Genomic DNA, 21,969 nt, shown 5'->3' with positions numbered 1-21,969 from the left:
AACTTGCTATGGGAGCAATCAGGAACCTACAGCAACTTTTTCCTTTTTATTTTTAGATAAACATTTTATTTTAGAATAGATCTGGATTTCCAGATAAGATGTGAAGATAGATAGGAGGCACTCTTGTTAACATCTGACATTAGTTTGGTGTTTGTTATGTAATTAACGCGCCAGTACTGACACATTGTAATTGACTAAGGTGTGCACTTGATTCCTATTGCCTCGGTTTCACCTGCTGTCCTTTTCCTGTCCCAGGAGCCCATCCCGGACCCCGCAGGACACTCAGTCCTCGGGTCTCAGGCTCCTCTCGGCTTCTCTCATGTTTGATGACCTTGGCAATTTTGAGAAGCGCTGGCCAGGTGTTTTGGAGGGTGTCCCTCTGTGGTGATTGGTCTGATATCTTTCTCCTGGTTGGACAGGGGATATGGGTTTCGGGAGGAAGACCGCAGGATTGAAGTCCCGTCCTCATCCCAGCCTATCAAGGGTGTATGCTCTCCACCTGCCGGGTCACAGGTGGGGCTGGCCTGGGCCACCTGGCCAACGCGGAGCCTGTCAGGTTTCTCCACCACGAAGTCCCCCTTTCCACATGGTGCCCTTGGTGGGGAAGTCACTATTTGCAGCACCCAAGGAAGGCGTGGGGGTTAGGCTCCCCTCCTTAGGGGCAGAGTGTCTACATGAACTACTTGAAATTCCTTTGTGATTCATCTCTCCTCCCCACTTATTTATTTACTCAGTCATTTCCTTATATCGGTACGGACTTGTGGAGATTTATGCTGCAAGTTACGAGCCAACACGGTGCTGGTTTTGTTTTTTGATCACTTCTTCACCTTCTAACTATATTACCAGGGCTGCCACAGCTAAATGCCACAGCCTGGGCGGCTTAAACAACAGGTGTTTCTCTTCTCACAGTTATGGAGTCTGGACATCTGAGATCAGGCTGCCGGCAGGGTGGGTTCCTCCTGAGGCCTCTCTGTGGCTTGCAGAGGGTGCCCCTGCGTGCTCACGTGGCCTCCCCTGCGTGCTCACGTGGCCTCCCCGGTGTGCTCACGTGGCCTCTCCTCTGTGTGCTCACGTGGCCTCTCCCTGCGTGCTCACGTGGCCTCCCCGGTGTGCTCACGTAGCCTCTCCCTGCATGCTCACTCCTGGTGTTTCTTCCTCTTCTCATAAGGACAACAGTCTTGGCTGGGTGTGGTGGCTCACGCTCGTAATTCCAGCACTTTGGGAGGCCAAAGTGGGAGGATCACTTGAGTCCAGGAGTTCAAGACCAGCCTGGGCAATATAGTGAGACCCTGCCTCTACTGAAAAAAAAAAAAAGACACCAATCTAATCAGATCAGGGCCCCTGACTCTCATGACCTCATTGAACCGTAATCATTTCCTCAAAGGCTCCATCTCCAGATGCACACATCAGGGGCTAGGGCTTCCACCTGTGATTTGGGGGCAAAGAAATTCAGTCCGTAACACTAGCACTGCAAGGCACTCCAGGATCATCTTGTGTATCTGCTGTTCCAGTCCTCGAATCGGCCACCTAGCCAAGGACCTGTGGTTCTTTTCACTGGAGAAGGGTCTTAGAGACCAAGATCTGAAGGCTAAGTGTGCTCATTGCTTCTCAGCTGACAGAACAGAGATAGATGTGTGTATACGAAGCTGTGTATATACACATCTGTTTGTACACATATCCAGAAGTAGCTACATTAAGCATGAAATTATACCAATGTCTCTAATTCTGTTACCACATGGATCATTCTAGCCTTTCCATTTGTTTATCTGGAAGCTCCCATTCCCATAGTGAGAAACCTGACCCCTACCACCTGCCACCACATACTCAGTTTTTCACTTCCAGATTAGATGTATAGTGATTTCAGAATTATTAGCTGGTATCCCCGTGGGAAATGCCTTTATCAACTATAGGAAGTGTTGACATCCTCTGTCTTTAGTCCTACAGACTCCATGTGTGTCCAAAGTTACTTAGGTCAGCACCCTTCTGTGAGGCTCTCTGCGACCTGGGTGAGTGAGGCAGGTACCGCCCAGGCATCAGGCCTAACTCCTCCCCTGGCCCTGGAGGAAAGGACACCATCCTGCTGGGAGTGGCTGTCCCGAGTCACAAATGAGGGCAGTGGCAAGGACACATCGTTCCTCCTGCATGGAGTGCTGGCTTCTCAGCCATTGCAGACAGTGCACCCAGGCATCTGTAATGCAGTTAGAGTCTCTTATCACAGTCTGAATTCCATCCTGGGATCCTCCATCTCCCAAGTGATTAAATTGCATACATTAAGGCCAACTTTCTCTCCTGTACAGTCTATGGATATTGACACGTGTAGTTTTGTGTATTCCGCATTATAGTAGAATACTACACTATCACGTAGAATTGTTTCACTGTCCTAAAATCCTCTGTGTTCCACCTGTTCACCCCTCCCTCTCTCCTCTTTTTTTTTTTTTTGAGACAAGGTCCCACTCTGTCACCAAGGCTGGAGTGCAGTGGTGCGATCTTGGCTCACGGCAACCTCTGCCTCCTGGGTCCAAGCAATTCTCTTCCCTCAGCCTCCCGAGTAGCTGGGATTACAGGTGCCCGGCACCACGCCCAGCTTTTATTTATATATATATATATATATATATATATATATATATATATATATATATATATATTTTTTTTTTTTAGTAGAGACAGGGTTTCATCGTGTTGGCCAGGCTGGTCTCAAACTCCTAACCTCAGGTGATCATCCGCCTCGGCCTCCCAAAGTGCTGGGATCACAGACGTGAGCCACCGTGCCTGGCCTCCGACTGGCTTCTTTCACCCTCATTCACAATTCACACATGCCTTCGTGTGGCGTGCTGGCACCTTCTATCTTATGTCATTGAATGGATGTACTGATACCAAAGAAAGGATATCTCAGTTGCTTCCAGTTTGGACAGTTGTGGACAATGATGAATAAAGATGCTATAAACATTCACATGAAGATTTTTGTACAGGCATAAGTTTTCAACCCAGCTGAGTAAATGCCAAAGAGCACGATTGCTGGATCGTGTGTCTCTGAAGCCGTGTGAACGAGGAGCACGTCATTGGGCATTTTGTCCTGGTCACGGGCTCAGCCACTGAAGTTTCTGCATCACATACGTGGTTGTTGTGGACATGGGTGTCTAACCTGTACCATTGAAAAGTATGTCTATTTTGCTAAGAGCTTTTTAATCATAAACAAAGTAGGTGAAATCAATTATATTCCATCTAATGCTTGTCTATGCCTGAGTTAGAGTTCTTCTGTAGCATATTGGTGGAACAAATTGCACTGATATTGTCTGATATTAAACTAGAGAAACTCAGACCATGAGGTCCAGCTAGCCAATATTTTATTTCAATTTTTTCTTTTTTCTTTTTTTTTTTTTTTTAGAGAGAGGAGCTCACTCTGTCACCCAGGCTGGAGTACAGTGGCACGATCACGGCTCACTGCAGCCTCGAACTCTTGGGCTCAAGTGATGTTCCTGAAATCAGCAAGTCAAGTAGCTGGGACTGCAGGTGCACGCCACCACGTTGGCTAATTTTTTTATGTTTTCATGGCAACAAAGTCCCACTATGTTTTGCCCGGGCTTGATTTTTAATTTTTTTTTTTAAGTAGAGACAGGGTCTCACCATGTGTCCCAGGCTAGTCTTGAACTCCTGGGCTCAAGTGATCCCCGCCCTTTCAGCCTGCCAAAGTGCTGGGATTACAGGCATGCGCCACTTCACCTGGCCCCTAATATTTTATTTCGTATTTTTTGCACCTAAAATCCGGAGTGAAACGGGCCTCTCATGTTCTGCTTTTGTCTGTTCTTGTTGGTTTGGAGTTGCTGTCGTCCTAGCCTTATAAAGTGGGCTGGACACATCCCACTCTTTTGACTTTCTGGAACATTTTGTCCAAGACAGGAATTAACTGGCCCTGGGAAGCTGAGTGGAACTCACTCAAACAGCAGCCTAGGCCCCGTGCTGGAGGAGGGGAGGGCCCCAACAAACACTTTTAATCTATTCGGTCTTTTGCCTTTGTTTTGTTTTGTTTTTCTCATTTTATAGTTTTCTAGGAATTTAGCAACTTCATGTCGGTTTTCAATGTTATTGGTTTGTAAGTGTTTCCAATTCTATTATTTAAAATGCTGCAGTCCCTTCCTTTCTTGTGTTTCGTTTGTGCTGTCTTGCGTTTTCCTTTCTTCATTCCTGCAGGGTGCTTTCATGGGCTCATTCCTCCCATGCCCCAGCTTTTGGATTTTTTTGTTTTTTGTTTTTTGAGACAGAGTCTCGCTCTGTTGCCCAGGCTGGAGTGCAGTGGCACAATCTCGGCTCACTGCAACCTCTGCCTCCTGGGTTCAAGCGATTCTCCTGACTCAGCCTCCCGAGTAGCTGGGACTACAAGCCCAGCTAATTTTTGTATTTATTTATTTATTTATTTATTTTATTTTTTATTTTTGAGATGGAGTTTCGCTCTTTTTGCCCAGGCTGGAGTGCAATGGCACAATCTTGCCTCACCACAATCTCCACCCCCACCCCCATCCCCATTCAAGTGATTCTCCTGCCTCAGCCTCCCGAGTAGCTGGGATTACAGGCCTGTATCACCATGCCCAGCGAATTTTGTATTTTTAGTAGAGACGGGGTTTCTCCACGTTGGCCAGGCTGGTCTCGAACTCCTGACCTCAGGTGATCCACCTGCCTTGGCCTCACAAAGTGCTGGGATTACAGGTGTGAGCCAGCACGCCCGGCCTAATTTTTGTATTTTTAGTAGAGATGGGTTTTCGCCATGTTGGCCAGGCTGGTCTCGAACTCCTGACCTCAGGTGATCCGCCCGCCTCAGCCTCCCAAAGTGCTGGGATTACAGGGGTGAGCCACCGCGCCCGGTCCAGTTTTTGGGTTTTTAATCCTCATTCTTCCCTCTCTCTCTCTTCCCTTCCTCCCCCACTGCTTTCTGCCTTTTTTTTTTTGAGACGGAGTCTTGCTCTGTCGCCCAGGCTGGAGTGCGGTGGCACAATCTCGGCTCACTGCAACCTCCGCCTCCCAGGTTCACGCCATTCTCCTGCCTCAGCCTTCCGAGTAGCTGGGACTACAGGCGTCCGCCACCACGCCCAGCTAATTTTTTGTATTTTTAGTACAGACGGGGTTTCACCATGTTAGGCAGGATGGTCTCGATCTCCTGACCTCGTGATCCACTCGCCTCAGCCTCCCAAAGTGCTGGGATTACAGGCGTGAGCCCAGCCTGCTTTCTGCCTTTTTAATTTTTTCCTCTTTGTTCCCTTGGGTCTGCTCTGACTTGAGTTGCCTGCCTTGAGTGGATGCTTCAATGCTGCGTTAGAGCAGACAGAGCTGGTCTGGAGTCAGCTGCCTTCAATGCCTCCCCGTTCCTCGACGTCATCACAACTCTAACAGTTGTGCAGCTGTCCCTCCTTGAGCATCCTGCATCCCGCATCCTGCATCCTGCACTGTGCTGGGCCCTCACAGCAGCTCCTCTACCCACCCCCAACTTCCAAGCATGTGCTCAGAGCTCTGTTTCAGAGGTCCCAAATCTTGTCTTAATTTGACCCAGAATGCCCTCAGCCTGCTCCAGCCCCAGGGACATACCTCCCAGTGGCCTCCCCAGGGAACATGCTTGGGACTGGCCAGGGCTACCCCGTGTTACCTGGTCACTCAGCCTGACCTCTAGAGCTCTGCCAGCTAAGTTGGGTGGGATGTCCTGCCTGGAGGAGGCGGCAGAGAAAGGAGGTGGCCTGGGTGGACACCCTGGGGAAGAGGTGCTAGGGAAGTTCCCATGGCTGCCGATTCACCGGGTGGCCCCTGCAGAGACCGTGCTCACTTGGGGCAGGTGGGAGGCCTCAGCGGCTGATGACTCATGCCCAGTCACCCCGCAAAGCTGTGAGATGCAGAGAAGAGGGATGTCGAGGGCATCTGGGCACAGACACTCCCCAGCCGGCTGGGATGGTGCCTGGGGCGCTGAAGAGCATGCAGGCTGGGCCTCTCTGCTGGCTCTGTGCCAGCCACGAGAGAGAAATGAGACCTCTGGGAGCCGGGGACAGGCATGACCCTTCCAATTTTGCCCTGACCAGCCAGCAGCCAGGACTCATTGGTGGGAGGGGAATCGGGGGCAGCAGCCCCAGCCCTGATGGGGACCCCTCCGACTTCCTGCAGGCTGGGCCAGGGCCGCATCCACTGCACTCCTGTGGGCATCACCCCACCACCTGCCCACACCTCCAGTGGCAGAGGCTGCCAAGGAACAGCTCTCTGCGACCTGGGTGAGGCCGGTACCGCCCGGGCACCAGGCCTCACTCTTCCCCTGGCCCTGGAGGAAAGGACACCATCCTGCTGGGAGCGGCTGTCCCAAGTCACAAATGAGGGCAGTGGCAAGGACACATCGTTCCTCCTGCACGGAGCGCTGCCTTCTCGGCCATTGCAGACAGTGTACTGATGGCGCCCTGTGTGCCCAGCCCTGCGCAGGGAGGGTGGAACAGGGAACAGGGACTTCAGTCACTGCCAGTCACCCTGGAGAAGCTGACTAGGCGATACACGATTTGCCCAGGGCTGCCGAGCTAAGGACGGGCCCCAGGGCTGAGGGAGGGTGCTCCTGAGCCAGGGGTGCAGGGCTGGGCCTGGGAACCCTGGAAAACCTCTGGACACAAAAACTGGGGCAGCACCCAGCCCAGGTGGCCCATCATCTTGTGGGCTAGGTGGGAGAAGGTGTGAGGGTCCAGGTACAGGGCAGGTTCCACCCCCAACAGGTTCCCAGCTCAGGACTCAAAATATCTGATGGGAACCAACTCCATCAGGGGCATGCAGCCCCCTGCCGTGCAATGACCACAGACATGGGCCACCCTTAGCCCTACCCAGGGCCATTGCAACCAAATCCTCCCCGCACCTGGCTTCTTCAAGGCTCACACCCTCACCTGACCAGGTAAACCAGCCGTGGCAGGAGCCACGTGTGTGGAAAGCTCTCCCTCATAGCCAGCTGTTACCCTGGATGCTGCCAGGGGCACGAATCAGGGCTGGGTCTGGGGCAGGGGGTAGGAGGTCTCCGCCTCAGTCCTACTGACTCATGGCTAGGCCATTCTCTGTGGCGGCAGCCACATCTCCCTGGGGAACGAAATCACCTCTGGTCCAGACCACTGGTCTCCAGCAGCCCTGACCACTCCGAGTATCACTGAGCACTTGAAATGTGGCTTAGGAGCCTGAGGAACTGCTTTTTACTTTTATTTAATTAATTTAAATAACCACATGTGGTTGGCGGCTGCCGCATTGCACAGGGCACCTCTAGGGCAACCTCATTACAGTCCCAGCCTTCGTGGTGGCCTCGTCTGTGCCTGGGTTAAGTCATGGGAGGTAGGACACGAACTCACTTCTGTTCCTTCCTGGTGTGGGCTGGGCATTTCTCGCCTCTGCCCAATTAGTCACCAGGGCTGGCTAGGAGCCCTGGGAACCTGAAGGGCTGATTTCCTCAGCTCTACCTGTGCATCTGTCTAACCTGAGCCCTGGGTGATCCCAGCACTTCCTGGAGTTACCCTTGGCCAGCAGGTGGGTGATAGGTTTGCCCAACACACACACATGCACACACATGCATGCATGCACACACGTGAACACACACGTGCACATGGACACCCGTGCACACATGCACATGGACACACATGCATGCACACGTGCACACACAGGCACATATGCACACATATGGACACACAGGCACACATGCTCACACACGGACACACATGCACACACAGGCACACACACGGACACACATGCATGCACACGTGCACACACAGCACACACAGGCACATATGCACACATATGGACACACAGGCACACATGCTCACACACGGACACACATGCACACACAGGCACACATGCTCACAGACACACATGCACACAGGAACACAGGCACACATGCACACATACAGACACAGGCACACATGCTCACACACGGGCACACATGCACACACAGGCACACATGCACACATGCTCACACACAGACACACATGCACCCACAGGAATACACAGGCACACATGCTCACACACGGACACACATGCACACACGGACACATACACAGACACGGACACACATGCACACATGCACACACATGGGCACACATGCACACGTGCACACATGTACACTTGTATGCACACATGCATACATGCACGCACACACGCATACATGCACGCACACACGCAGGAACACATATTGCCTCTAGCTCCTGGAATACCACCCCCAGGTCCCACCTGGGAACCTCCACGCTGGCATCCTTCATCGGGCTGAGGTCTCCTCTCCCTGGAAGCTGCTGGAAGCTGCAAACCGAAGCCCCCGTTGTGCAGCTGTCAGTGGCCTTCACCTGTGCAGAGCTGGATCGTCCACCTTCATCACCCCCAGGCTCAGGGGCGGGGTGACATTGATGCCTTCAGGAAGCTGCAAGTGGTTCCTGCGAGGAGGGCAGGAGGTGAGGACCTCTAACCCAGCAAGGAAGTTGGCTCTGTACTCAGGGCTGCCTGGTGGGTTTTGGTGGTTGAATTTGGCTCTGGACTCAGGGCTGCCTGGTGGGTTTTAGTGGTTGAAGTTGGCTCTGGACTCAGGGCTGCTTGGTGGGTTTTGGTGGTTGTTTTTGTTTCTGGTTTTGTTTTGGTTTATTATTTTTTTCAGTGGCGTGAACTCAGCTCAACACAACCTCTGCCTCCCAGGTTCAAGGAATTTTCCTGCCTCTGCCTCCCAAGTAGCTGGGATTACAGGCATAAGCCACTGTGCCCAGCCTCTTGTTTTGTTGTTTTTGAGACAGGGTCTTGCTCTGGCCCAGGCTGGAGTGCAGTGATGCAATCGCAGCTCACTGAAGCCTCAAACTCCAGGGCTCAAGCAACCCTCCCACTTCAGCCTCCAGAGTAGCTGGGATCACACGCACGCGCCACCACGCTGAGCTAAGTTTTGTATTCTTTGTAGAGATGGGGTTTCGCCATATTGCCCAGGCTGGTCTCAAACTCCTGTAGTCAGGTCATCCTCCTGCCTCAGCCTCCTGAGTAGCTCGAACTACAGGCATGAGCCACCACACCTGGCTGATTTTTAATTTTTTTGTAGAGACAAGGTCTCACTAGTTGCCTAGGTTGGGTTTTTTAAAAATTTAATTTAATTAATTAATTTTTTTGAGATGGAGTCTCACTCTGTCGCCCAGGCTGGAGTGCAGTGGCACAATCTTGGCTCGCTGCAACCTCTGCCTCCCGGGTTCCAGCGATTCTCCTGCCTCAGCCTCCCGATAGCTGGGACTACAGGTGCGCACCACCATGCCGGGCTAATTTATATATGTTTTAGTAGAGATGGGGTTTCACCTTTTTGCCCAGGCTGGTCTCGAACTCCTGACCTTGTGATCCACCCGCCTCGGCCTCCCAAAGTGCTGGGATTACAGGCGTGAGCCACTGCGCCTGGCCTTTTTTTTTTTTTTTTTAATGTAGGTAAAATTCACATAACAAAATTCATCATTTTAACTATTTAAAAGTGTACAATTCAGTTAATTTTAGTACATTCGCAATATTATGTAACCCTCACCTCTGTCTAGTTCTGAAACATTTTCACCGTCTCGAAAGGGAAGAAACCCCCTCCCGATTAGCAGTCACTCCCCACATCCCACCCAGCCCCTGACGACCACCGATCTACAGTCTGTGTCGATGAATCTGCCTATTTTGGACATCCCATGTAAATGGACTCACACAGTATACAGTCTTTTGAGACTTGCTTCTGCTGCTGCTGAGCATCATGTGCTTTCTTCTTCTTTTCTTTTTGTTGAGACAGAGCCTTGCTCTGTCTCCCAGGCTGGAGTGCAGTGGCACGATCTTGGCTCACTGCAAGCTCCGCCTCCCGGGTTCACGCCATTCTCCTGCCTCAGCCTCCCGAGTAGCTGGGACTACAGGTGCCCGCCACCACGCCCGGCTAATTTCTTTTTGTATTTTTAGTAGAGACGGGGTCTCACCGTGTTAGCCAGGATGGTCTCGATCTCCTGACCTCGTGATCCGTCCGCCTCGGCCTCCCAAAGTGCTGGGATTACAGGTGTGAGCCACGGCGCCCACATCATGTGTTTTCAAGGTTCGTCTGTGTTGTAGCACCTGTTAGTGCTTCCTTCTTTTTTTTTTTTTTTTTTTTTTTTTTTTTGAGACAGAGTCTCACTCTGTCACCCAGGCTGGAGTGCAGTGGTGCAATCTCAGCTCACTGTAACCTCCACTCCCAGGTTCAAGTGATTCTCCCACCTCAGTCTTCTGAGTAGCTGGGATTACAGGCGCCTGCCACCACACCCAGCTATTTTCATATTTTTAGTAGAAACGGGGTTTCACCTTGTTGGCCAGGCTGTTCTCAAACTCCTGACCTCAAGTGATCCACCTGCCTTCCTTGGCCTCCTAAAGTGTTGGGATTACAGGTGTGAGCCACCATGCCTGGCCATCATTCTTTTTTTTTTTTGTGTGTGTGTGAAACAGGGCCTCACTCTGTCTCCCAGGCTGGAGTGCAGTGGTATGATCATGGCCACTAAAGCCTCGACCTCCTGGGCTCAAGCAATCCTCCTGCCTCCGCCTCCCAAGTAGCTGGGACTGCAGGTGCACACCACAATGCTCGGCTAATTGTATTTTTTGTAGAAATGGGGATTTGTCATGTTGCCCGGGCTGGTCACAAACTCCTGAGCTCAAATGATCTGCCTGCCTCAGCCTCCCAAAGTGCTGGGATTATAGGCATGAGCCACCACACTCAGCCTTTTTATTATTTTTTTTTTGAGACAAGGTCTGGCTCTGTCACCCAGGGTGAAGTGCAGTGGCACAATCATGGTTCACTGAAGCCTCTGTCTCCCAGCGATGCTCCCACCTCAGCCTCCCGAGTGGCTGGGACTCTCTTCATTCTTTTTTTTTTTTTTTTTAGATGGAGTCTTGCTCTGTTGCCCAGGCTGGAGTGCAGTGGCTCGATCTCAGCTCACTGCAAACTCCACTACCCAGATTCAAGCAATTCTCCTGCCTCAGCCTCCCGAGTAGCTGGGAACACAGGTGTGCACCACCACACCCAGCCTGAATTTTGTATTCTTAGTAGAGACGGGGTTTCTCCATGTTGGCCAGGCTGGTCTTGAACTCCTGACCTCAGGCGATCCACCTGCCTCAGCCTCCCAAAGTGCTGCAATTACAGGCGTGAGCTACCGCACCGGGCCTCATTCTTTTTTATGACTGAATAATATTTCATTATATGGATATAGCATAATTTGTTCATCTGTTCATCAATTATAGGCATCCTGATGATGATGAATAGTGCAACTGTGAACATTTGTGTACAAGTTTCTGTGTGGATAGACGTTTTCAATTCTCTCGGGGCGGAGCCTGGGTGTGGAATTGCTGAGTATGTGGTAAGTCTATGTTTAAGCTTTTGAGGAACTGCCAGACTGTTTCAAAAGTGACTGCGCCATTTTACAGTCCCATCAGCAAAGCACACAGATTCAGGCTCAGGGCTGCCTTTAGGCAGGACGGTGCCTGGGCAGGATTTGAACTATAAAACACCTCTCTGGCTGCAGTAGGGACAGTGGCCTTGAAGGGAGTGAGAGTAGTCTTCAGGTTGCGGGAGGTCAGCCGGGAAGCACATGGCTCAGATACCAAGTGGGGGCCGGGTGCGAGTCCCAGGAGGTCAGCCAGAGAGCATGTGGCTCAGACATGAAGTGGGAGGCTGGGCACACCAGGGCCCCATGGGAAAGGCAGGTGTGAACGATCGGGGGCTGTCTGTGCCCCACGCCCCTTCCTCTTCTGAGCCCTTAGCCATCTGGGCCAGGTGGGAGGCTGGGGCTGGAATACCAAAAGTGGACCTTAATTACCCCACAGGACATGAATTTAGTAACTGAAGTGACCAGAAAACCATGGATGCCTCTGGAGGGGCAGCTCCCCAGGCCGGTTTGAACACCACGGGGGGAGCACAGCACAGCTGCTGCTGCCTGGGCTTGTGCCTGCTCCTGCCTCGCTCCACTTCTGTGCTTGCTGGTTTGATCGTGTTCCTGCTCCCCCAGTGTCCTCCTGGCTCCCTGGGAAGTCCCTGTGCGTTTTCATTCCTTAATGTGCTTATCAGGTGGTCTTTGTTCCAAAGTCATTCGCAAACAAGACACCACCACGTGGCTCTACTCCTCACACTCTCCACCCGACAAGATGAAATCTGTAGAAGACATTGATCTCCCTTTCTCCCCTCTTCCCACTTTTTTTTTTAAGTTTTGCCATCTGTGTAGTTCCTTGTAAAAAAAAAAAATTTTTTTTTTTTTTTAAAACAAGGTCTTGCTAAGTTGCTCAGGCTGGTCTCAAACTCCTGGGCTCAAGTGAACCTTCTGCCTTTGCCTCCCAAAGTGCTGGGATTACTGGCGTGAGCCACCATATCCAGCCTTCCTCACTTCTGATGGGAAGATTTCCACTCCCCACTGCTCCCTGCCTCCAGGCTGTAGTGCTAGCCTACGGATGAATTCCTTGCAGCAGCATTTCCTGTCGAAAATCTGTTTAACACTTTCCCCAGTTCCAGAGAGGTGATCGTTATTTATTCTCCACCATATGTTAGCATGCGTGCAAGTATACACACATACGAACACATGCACGTACACACACGTGCACATATGCGAACATATACGTACATGATGTGCGTGCCCGTGTAGTGTGTGTACATAAATGCACAAACACATGCAGACACATGCACACATCCATTTCTAACATGTCCATACATGCACAATACACACGTGTGCATGCAAGCGTGCACAGGTGCCAACTTACACAGAGTGCTACTCGACATGGTACCCCTCCCCTTCCCCACCCTGTCTGAGATCTGGGTTCTGTTTCATTCGTTGTTCACGAGGAGGCCTTCCTGGCCCCTTCCTGGCTGGGCTCAGGGTGTTAGACTAGGAATCCTCCCACACCCACAGACGCCTTTCTTCGCCCTGCCAGGCAGATGGTGTCTGTGCCAGGCATGAGTCCCGGGAGCCGTCTCAGCTGTCTGAAGATGTTTTTCTGCAGCTTCCAGTTACATGTAAGCTGCTATCTCAGTCTGTTCATGCTGCTGTAACAAAACACCATGGACTAGGTACTTATAAAGAACAGAAATTTATTTCTCACAGTTCTGGGGGCTGGAAAGTCCAAGATGAAGGTGCTGGCAGGTTCAGCGTCTGGTCAGGGCCCAGTGTCTCCTCCCGAGATGACAGCTTGTTACTGTGTCCTCCAGAGGGGAGGAACGTGGTGTCCTCACATGGCAGAGAGACAAAAGGGGAAAAGGGACCAAACTCCCTCCATCAGGCCCTTTCACAAGGTACTGAGCCATTCACGAGGGCGGGGCCTCACGATCCAAGCCCCTCTCCAAAGTGCCCCCTCCACTGACGCACTAGGCAGGTCAGTCTCTAACACACGCTTTTGGGAGGTCACGGGCAGGTGACAGCAGAGCCCCAAGCCAGTCTGATTCTTTCCTTTTGTTGTTGTTTGTTTGTTTTTGAGACAGAGTCTTGATCTTGTTGCCTGGGCTGGAGTGCAGTGGCAGGATCTCGGCTCACTGCAACCTCTGCCTCACGAATTCCAGCAGTTCTCTTGCCTGGCCTCCTGCATAGCTGGGACTACAGGTGCACGTCACTACGCCTGGCTAATGTTTGCATTTTTAGTAGAGACAGGGTTTCACATGTTGGCCAGGCTGGTCTCAAACTCCTGACCTCAGGTGATCCACTCACCTTGGCCTCCCAAAGCGCTGGGATTCCAGGCGTGAGCCACCGCGCCCAGCCTGATTCTTTCCCTTTGTTAGCAGATTCTTTCTAAATGGGTATCCGTAAACTTTTCTCTTTCCCTGTTGCTATAGTTTGGGTGTTGGTCCCCTTCAAACCTCAGGTTGAAATCTGAGCCCCACTGTTGGAGGTGTCTGGGTCATGGGGGCGGATTCCTCACGAATGGTTTGGTGCTGTCCTCTTGGTAATGAGTGAGTTTTCACTCTTACTAGTTCCAGCAAGAGGTGCTTTTAAAAATGCCTGCACGGCCAGGCGCGGTGCCTCACGCCTGTAATCTCAGCACTTTGGGAGGCCAATGCGGGCGGATCACGAGGTCAGAAGTTTGAGATCAGCCTGACCAACATGGTGAAACCCTGTCTCTACAAAAATACAAAAATTAGCCGGGAATAGTGGCGCATGCCTCTAATCCCAGCTACTCAGGAGGCTGACGCAGGAGAATCGCTTGAACTCGGGAGGCGGAGGTTGCAGTGAGCCGGCATTGCGCCATTGTGCTCCAGCCTGGGCAACAGAGCGAGACTCCATCTTAAAAAAAAAAAAAAAAAAGGCCTGTACTTCCCTACTCCTCCAGCTCCCTCTCGTACACCGTCTCCACACACTCCGGCTCCCTCTCGCACACCGTCTCCACACACTCCGGCTCCCTCTCGCACACCGTCTCCACACACTCCGGCTCCCTCTCGCACACCGTCTCCACACACTCCGGCTCCCTCTCGCACACCATCTCCACATACTCCAGCTCCCCTTCACCTTCTGCCATGAGTGGAGGCAGCGGCAGCAAGGCCCTCACCCGAGGCAGACGCCTGATCTTGAACTTTCAAGACCTCAGCATCATAAGCTGTGTTAGGCTGTGGTTGCCTTGCTATAAAGAAATACTTAGGACTGGGCAATTTTAAAAGAAAAGAGGGCCAGGCACGGTAGCTCATGCCTGTGATCCCAGCACTCCGGAAGGCCAAGGTGGATGGATCACTTGAGCTCAGGGGTTTGAGACCAGTCTGGGCAACAGTAAGACCCCATGTCTACAAAAAATATGAAAAATTAGCCAGGCATGGTGGCATGTGCCTGTAGTCCCAGCTACTCAGGAGGGTCAGGTGAGAGGATCACCTGAGCCCAGGAGGCAGAGGTTGCAGTGAGCCGAGATCACGCCACTGCACTCCAGCCTGGGCAACAGAGCGAGACCCTGTGTCAAAATAAATAAATAAATAAATAAATAAATAATGAAAAGAGGTTTACTTGGCACCTGGTTCTGCAGGCTTTACAGGAGGCATGGTGCTGGCCTCTGCTCAGCTTCTGGGGAGGCCTCTGGAAGCTTCCGATCATGGTGAAAGGCAATGGGGGAGCAGGCACGTGACATGGCCAGGGCAGGAGCGAGCAAGCGAGTGAGCGAGAGAGAGAGGTGCCCCACACTTTTAAATAACCAGATCTCAGGAGAACTCACTATCTCAAGGACAGCACCAAGGGGATGGTGCTAAACATTCCTGAGAAATCCACCCCTATGGCCCAGCCACCTCCAACCTTGGGGGTTTAGTGGGGACAAATATACAAATTACATCATGATTCTTCATAAATTGCCCAGCCTCAGGTATTTCTTGATAGCAACAGTAAAGGAGCTAAGACACTGTGGCGTTCAGGAGTTGTATCAGGACGGACCCGGGTGTGGGCTGGCCCTCATACATCCTGCCGGGGGCTCAGGGGGCTTTCCAGTCTGCAGGTTGGGACGTCCTTCTACTCTGAGAGATGTCCTAGTATCATCAAACCACCCCACAGACCATGCCTGGAGACTCTGCCTCACACACCTGTTCCCAGCGGTCACCAGCCCCTCATCCCTCCCTCGTCACCGCATCTGTGCAAGCGTCTTCTCTGTGATGGAGGCTGTTCCTTGGCAATGACTATCCTCAGCTTCAGCCCCCTGCTGACAGTTTTCTAGCTCAGAACCTGGCTCTGGCTGCAGGATGTCCTGTTCATGCCATGTCTGCACCCTCCCTGTCTTCTCAGAAGGGGTGGTATCATTCTCTGGGCTACACACCTGCTTTGTCCTCCTCTCTCTGACCCCAGGGCTCCAGGGCACCACTGTCCTCTTTGTCAGTTTGTTGTGGCTGGGGCTGGTGGTTGGGGAGCCACAGCAATCAGCCTGTCTCACCTTGCCCAGCCCGCACGTTCCCAGGGCTCCTGCCATCCCCACTACACCACAGCCCTGTCCGTGTGCACGGGTTATAGAGTCGAGACACAAACACACAACAGCCAGGCAGATGGGCATAGTACCTGCTGCAGCTGCATGAAGCTTGGGGCACTATGGGTGAGAAGAGCTAGAAATGTTGGGGCCATCAGAGCCCAGGAGGACCAGCCGAGGGAGGAACAGCTGACAGGTGGGCAGGTACCCCTGGTCAGGGACAGCAGGACTCCCCAGGAAGAAGGATCACAGCCACCCGTGGGAGAGCTGGACTCTGTTCATCAACAGAAAAGCTGTGAGCGATTCCGCCAACAAGGTCAGTTTTACTAGTCTGGCAGCCCCCCACCCCCGGCTTCTGTAACTCAGAAACTGGGCAGTTCCGACTGCCCGTCCCTCATTAGTGACTGACGGTGGTCTGGCCGGCGGCATCTCCTGTCTCCAGGCCCTGCTATGTAATTTCAGGAATGGACGCCCGCCTCCCCGAACTGACCTCCAGCTGTTTGGAGCTGAGGGGTGGAGAGGAAAGACTTGGGGGTGGAGAAAGGCAGGCACCACTGTGGGGCCTGTGGGGGCTGCTTTCCTCTTTTGCAGTGACCTGGACGGGCTGAGGCTGCTGTTTCACTCACGCTGTGGTGCCCACACTATAGCCCTGGTATGCTAATGCGTCAAAACACACCTTCACCTGTTTCACGTTCTTGAGTTTCAGCGAGGATGCGACAGGTCTCGAGACACATGGACGTGGGACCGTGGAGACGGGTTCTTCAAGGTCCCCATGCACCTGCAGCCTGGGGGGCTTCTCTAAAGGGCCTTCTTCCCAGTGATGGGAATCAAAGGCCCCAGTCTTTGAAGCTGGCCATCAGCCTGAACGTCCACTCCTTGTTTTCTTTTGCAAGGAGGAACATTCAGATCCAACACAGATAAGAATGTTGACTCGGTCTCCAGGCCTCAGGGACTGGAGGGAGGCAGATGGTCTGGCCTCGTTTTGTGAAAGGTGGTGGCTTTGCCCTCAACCTTCAGGCTGGACATCAGGACCTCCCAGGGCGCGGGTCTGCTCTGTCTCTGGCCTTAGGTGTCAGGAGGTAAGGCCGCAGACGCTGACGTCCTGGGATGCCCCAAGCCCGGGAACTGGCAGCCCAGTGAGGGGGTCTCACCTGTGTCCCCTGAGCCTGGCCTGTCACTCTGTCCACGCCTCAGCTACCTGTCCCCTCCTGCAAAGGGCACCGCCTGTCGCGAGAAACTCACCTGGCTTCCTCGACATCTCGGGGGACATACGAAAAGCTCCCGCGAGAGCAGTAGGAGCCTGGACGTGGAAGGGGCTGGCGGCCCGAGGTCCGGGGGTAATGGGAGGGCAGAGGGGCTGGGCACGGCACAGGGTCGGGAGGAGGCCTGAAGCGCTCGCCCCGCCCGGCCCCGCCCCCGAGGGCCAGGCCCCGCCCCTGGAGCGCCGCGGCCCCGCCCCGCCGGGTTGCTAGGGGAAGTGACGTCACAGCGCGATGGCGGCGGCTCCTTTAGGCAGCTGAAAGGGGATTTAGGCCCGGAAGATCCGAGTCCATCCGCGGCGGGGAGAGGGCAAGCGGGACCGGTAGGGGCCGGAGCAGCGGCGGCGGCGCTCGGACTGTCCCATCTGCCCCGTATTGAGGCGCTGGGAGCGGCGGGGCGACGGGAAAGCGATGGTGAAAGCGGGGCCGTGAGGGGGGCGGAGCCGGCAGCCGGACCCGCAGTAGCGGCAGCAGCGGCGCCGCCTCCCGGAGTTCAGACCCAGGAAGCGGCCGGGAGGGCAGGAGCGAATCGGGCCGCCGCCGCCATGGAGCTGAGAGTCGGGAACAGGTACCGGCTGGGCCGGAAGATCGGCAGCGGCTCCTTCGGAGACATCTATCTCGGTGAGGCCCCGCCGCCCCCGCCCGCCGTTCGAAGACCCGGGCCCTGCGGCTGCCAAGACCAAGCGCGATCGCGGAAGGAAGTGGTGACCCCCGCGGGTTCTCCGTGCAAGTCCCGGCACCGCCGGGTCGTGGCCAGAACCCAACGGCCACTAGGCTAGCGCGGCCAGGGGTGGGGAGGGCAGTGGGGAGTGGACGTGGGGGAGGGGCAGGGCCAGGTTTGGGGAGCAGGGTCTGGAGAGGGGAGGGTTGGGGAAGGAGGGGATAGGGGAGCTGACCCGGGGTGGGGTATGGTCTCTGGGGAGCCGACCCGGGTAGGGGCAGGGTCGTGGGGAGCGGACTTGGGAAGGGCTGGGTGGGGCGTGGGGAGGCGGGCCTGGGGGAGGGGCGGGGCGGGGGTGGGGGCAGCGGGCCGTGGGAGGGGAGGGGGCAGGGCAGGGGCCGCGGAGCAGGCGTCGGCTTCCTCCACGCCTAAGGTCACCGCAGTAAACAAAGGCCACGCTCTTTCTTCCGCAGCCCGGTCCGGGGCTGTCTGGCTCCCCCCTCAGAGGCTGCCCCTGCGTCTTGCACTCGTGGGGGAAAATGTCAGAAAGACCCAAATGCTGTGTGGAGGGTGGGGAGTGGCCCGGCTAGGAGCGGGGCTTGCCCTCCCGCTGGGGGTTCTCTCTGAACGGTGCCCCTTGGCCTTGGAGCGGTGACTGAGTGCAGATGAGCAAGGGTTAAGTTTAGGTGAATGTAGAGAAAGTCACACAGGGTTAAGATGCTGGCAAAATGAGAGGCAGATGAAGTAGTTGTACTCATGAGGCGTCATGGTAGATTTCAAAAACAATGGGATTAGAACGTTTTGGGTTGTGTCATTTACAGTGGAAAAATATGCACATGAACACAAGTGTGATGAAAGGTTGTCTTAAATCTTCAAGTTTGAAATTTTTTTTTTTTTTTTTCTGAGACGGAGTTTCGCTCTTGTTGCCCAGGTTGGAGTGCAATGGCGCGATCTCGGCTCACCGCAACCTCCGCCTCCCAGGTTCAAGCGATTCTCCTGCCTCAGCCTCCCGAAAAGCTGGGATTACAGGCGTGCGCCACCACGCCTGGCTAATTTTGTATTTTTAGTAGAGACGGGGTTTCTTCATGTTGGTCAGGCTGGTCTCGAACTCCGGACCTCAAGTGATCAGCCCACTTCGGCCTCCCAAAGTACTGGGAAGCCACCGCGCCTGGCCCAAGTTTGTAATTTTAAAGTACCTTAATTTTCCGCACTTGTCAGTGGGATTGTGCAATGCATGAGTTATTCCAAGATCCCCTGAATTTGAGGATATGTAGTCTGAGGTGGTGTGCCTCCAGAGGGGCTGCTGCAGACCTTGGAGGGGAACTGTTTTCTGTTCCAGCAGCCCTAGCTTTGGGCTGTGTTTTAACTGGAGCACCTGTCAGCCAGGGTCAAGAATCCCCTGGGATGTCAGTAACGCCTCTGGTCATACCTTTTAGATGAAGCCACATGTGGACAGTCACCAGTTCTCACACCCTTCCCACTTGTCACCAGAGAGAGGACTCAGGACCCGGTGGGCTGGCAGCATTAGGATGAATCCACACATATGGGTGGCCCATACTTTCGGTGCCTGGTTCACCTGCCAGGTAACCCTGTCACATGCCGTATTGTTGCTTTTGAACCTGTACATATGCCTTAGTGGCCTGCTGAGTAAGCAGGCTTTAGACATTTAGGTTTGACTATTAAACATTTATACCAGGTGGTCAGCTGGATGTGTTCTTGGCAGTGTTTGGGAAGTCAGAGTGCTTGGTCAGTGGAAGTCGTTTGGCTTATTTATAGAACAATAGATTTTGGCGAAAGTTTTAACCCCAGGATCTGAGTTACACTGCAAAGCCAGTCCATTAACCACCTTTGGCAGGCATCAAAAAGGAGTATTTTGGGCCAGGCGCGGTGGCTCACGCCTGTAATCCCAGCACTTTGGGAAGCTGAGGCGGGCGGATCACTTGAGGTCAGGAGACCAGCCTGGCCAACGTGGTGAAACCTCGTCTCTACTAAAAATACAAAAATTGGCCAGGCGTGTTGGGGGCTGCCTGTAATTCCAGCTACTTGGGAGGCTGAGGCACGAGAATTGCTTGAACTTGGGAGGTGGAGGTTGCAGTGAGCCAAGATCACACCACTGCACTGCAGCCTGGGCGACGGAGTGAGACTGTCTCAAAAATAAATAAATAAATAAGAAGTACTTTGAAACTATCTGTTCTCTCCTCTGAGACCTTGTCAAACAACTTTGTGCTTTCCAAAGATTGATTCAGACAAATTTTGGTGTGGTTGTCACCAAGTAATGCCAGAGGTGGAGGGTGGAAGGCTGTCTCCTCACTCATCGTTCCACCCTCCAGGCCTCACCTCGCGCTGGGCATACAGTCATGCTGGATACGGGATTGCGGGCGGCTGTGGCTCTGACACCCTGGGGTTGGAGCCCCCAGAAAGCCGTCCCAGACAGCCACCCATACACGTCCAGGTACTTGAGTGGGGTTGGGCACAGCTGATTTTTTTTTTTTTTCCATCAGCATTGGCTCCTCGCCTACACTGTGGTCCTTTCAGACAACCCCGCCGAGGAAAGGCAAGGTGGTCACGTTAGCTGGAGTAAGGCAGTTTGGAAGAAGCGTGGGTCTGAGCAGAATGGCAGTTAGAGTCAAAGATGGCTGATCTGAAGACCATGAGATGGATCGGTCATCCCCACCATAGTTTTGTTTGGGCAGCCAGTTACACATAAATCAAGGAACTAGGTCTTCATCTTGACCTCTGTGTGTCGTGTGTATTCTAATATGAGTATCGTTAAGACCATTCCTACTGTTGTCACTTTGGTATCCTCCAGGTGGGGTTCACCTTGCTTTGATCCTGGCTTTTGGGTTTTTGTTTTTCTCCCGGGAACTTTCTGTGCTTTAAGATGTTTGAGACCAGGAAGGGGGAAGGCTGTGCTTCAGTGGAGTGCCTGTGGGCTAGAAGCGTGGTGTGGGCCTGCCTGCCCCGACCCTGCTGTGACAGTTGGAGGGCAGGTGCTCACTGCAGGGCCCCGCCAGGTTATCGTCTTCCAAAATTGCCCCTTCAAAGGGGGCAGTATTTTGGGGCTATTTCTTGAATGCCCCGGCTTTGGAAAGTGGGACCCCAAAAAGAACAATCTGTCTTCAGTCTGAGATTGCCAGATCCGCAAGGCCCTTCAGGAGAGCAGGTTGGGAGGTGGCACAGCCCTCACACACCTGTGGAGCGCACACCTTGGCAGCCTGTTGTGTGACCTGGCCCCGGCCCTGTGCCGCCCTCCGCATCGGTGTCTATGTGGTGTGGCCATAAACCAGAAGTTCTTTCACTTAGGCTGGCAGAGTACCACTGAAAATAAACTTGATAACATTTGAAAACAGCCAGTGTCCTTAATGTGGACCATGAGTTGTTCCCAGCCCCAGAACCACAGGGGTGTCTGGGGAAAGAAGAGTGTTCAGCTGGGCCAGGCTAGAGGGAGAGGCCTGCTGTGTTCACCCTGCAGGGGGCCCATGCAGAGAGGCAGTGAGAGCCCAGGTGGTCCTGCCTCTGTTCTCGCCCGTAGTGTGTTCTGGAGGTTAGTGGCAGGACTGGATTACCTGGCTGGTGGGCTGGACAGATGCATCTGTTGGCATGTACTTGATCCCATCGCACCATCAGCTTGTCAGGGCCTCCATTTGTCCACCTGTTACCTGGATGGACTGACTTCATAATGTGCACAAGCATCTTTTGGGAGCTAACTGCTTCATCTCTGAAGCACACGTTTTTCCCCTCACTGACTGATTTCTGAGGAGGCAGCCTGCAGGGTGCCTGGCGCACAGTAGGGCCCCGAGATGCTGACCAGCCGTGAGAGGAGAGCGACCACCTGTGCTTGCTGTAGCTTCCGGGGTCTCCTCACTGCAGTGTTAGGGCTGTGGCCTCTGCTGACCTTGGACTCTGCTTAACTCAAGCATCTGTAATGAGAAGTCGTGGTACTGCTGACCGCTCCCCTGCGAGGTGACCTTTGTCCTGCTGCTCAAGGCGTCTCCCTGTTTTTTTGTTGACAAGACAATTCTTAATGGGAGTTGCCAGCATCCAGGCTGGTAATTCAGAATTACCCTCCTGTGCCAGGACAGGCCCACACTCTGGTTAGGTTCACTTAATTCACCATCTGCTTTTTTTTTTTTTAAGACAAAGTATCATTCTGTTGCCCAGGCT

At 53.4% G+C, this 21,969-nt stretch overlaps 1 protein-coding gene and 1 long non-coding RNA gene across 8 annotated transcripts in view; one reads left to right on the top strand and one right to left on the bottom strand.

Annotated features, from left to right (window-relative positions):
• Positions 1-13,043: 13,043 nt before the first annotated feature.
• Positions 13,044-17,352, bottom strand: LOC134738728 (uncharacterized). Of its 2 annotated transcripts, XR_010124694.1 has the most exons (3): positions 16,562-17,352; positions 15,978-16,159; positions 13,044-13,196 (listed from the first exon to the last, which is right to left on the bottom strand). It is a non-coding gene; the product is annotated as an uncharacterized LOC134738728 (long non-coding RNA). The 2 variants fall into 2 exon arrangements; XR_010124693.1 differs by having other exon boundaries at positions 13,044-16,159.
• A 12-nt stretch (positions 17,353-17,364) lies between these two features.
• CSNK1D (casein kinase 1 delta) overlaps positions 17,365-21,969 on the top strand; it is a 32,861-nt gene continuing 28,256 nt past the window's right edge. For 4 of the 6 annotated variants that reach the window (XM_054458287.2, XM_063656364.1, XM_063656365.1 and 1 more), the window contains exon 1: positions 17,632-17,765. In XM_054458287.2, coding sequence (XP_054314262.1) covers positions 17,690-17,765 — 76 coding nt within the window. In that variant the 5' untranslated portion in view covers positions 17,632-17,689. Of the gene's footprint in view, positions 17,766-21,969 lie in introns of all 6 variants that reach the window. The other 2 variants (XM_054458285.2, XM_054458284.2) reach the window with 2 other exon arrangements.

This window comes from Pongo pygmaeus, chromosome 19 (assembly GCF_028885625.2).
Source record: "Pongo pygmaeus isolate AG05252 chromosome 19, NHGRI_mPonPyg2-v2.0_pri, whole genome shotgun sequence".
Classification (NCBI taxonomy): Eukaryota; Metazoa; Chordata; class Mammalia; order Primates; family Hominidae; genus Pongo; species Pongo pygmaeus.
The sequence above is the reverse complement of the archived record's forward strand: the minus strand, read 5'-3'. Positions and strand labels throughout refer to the sequence as shown.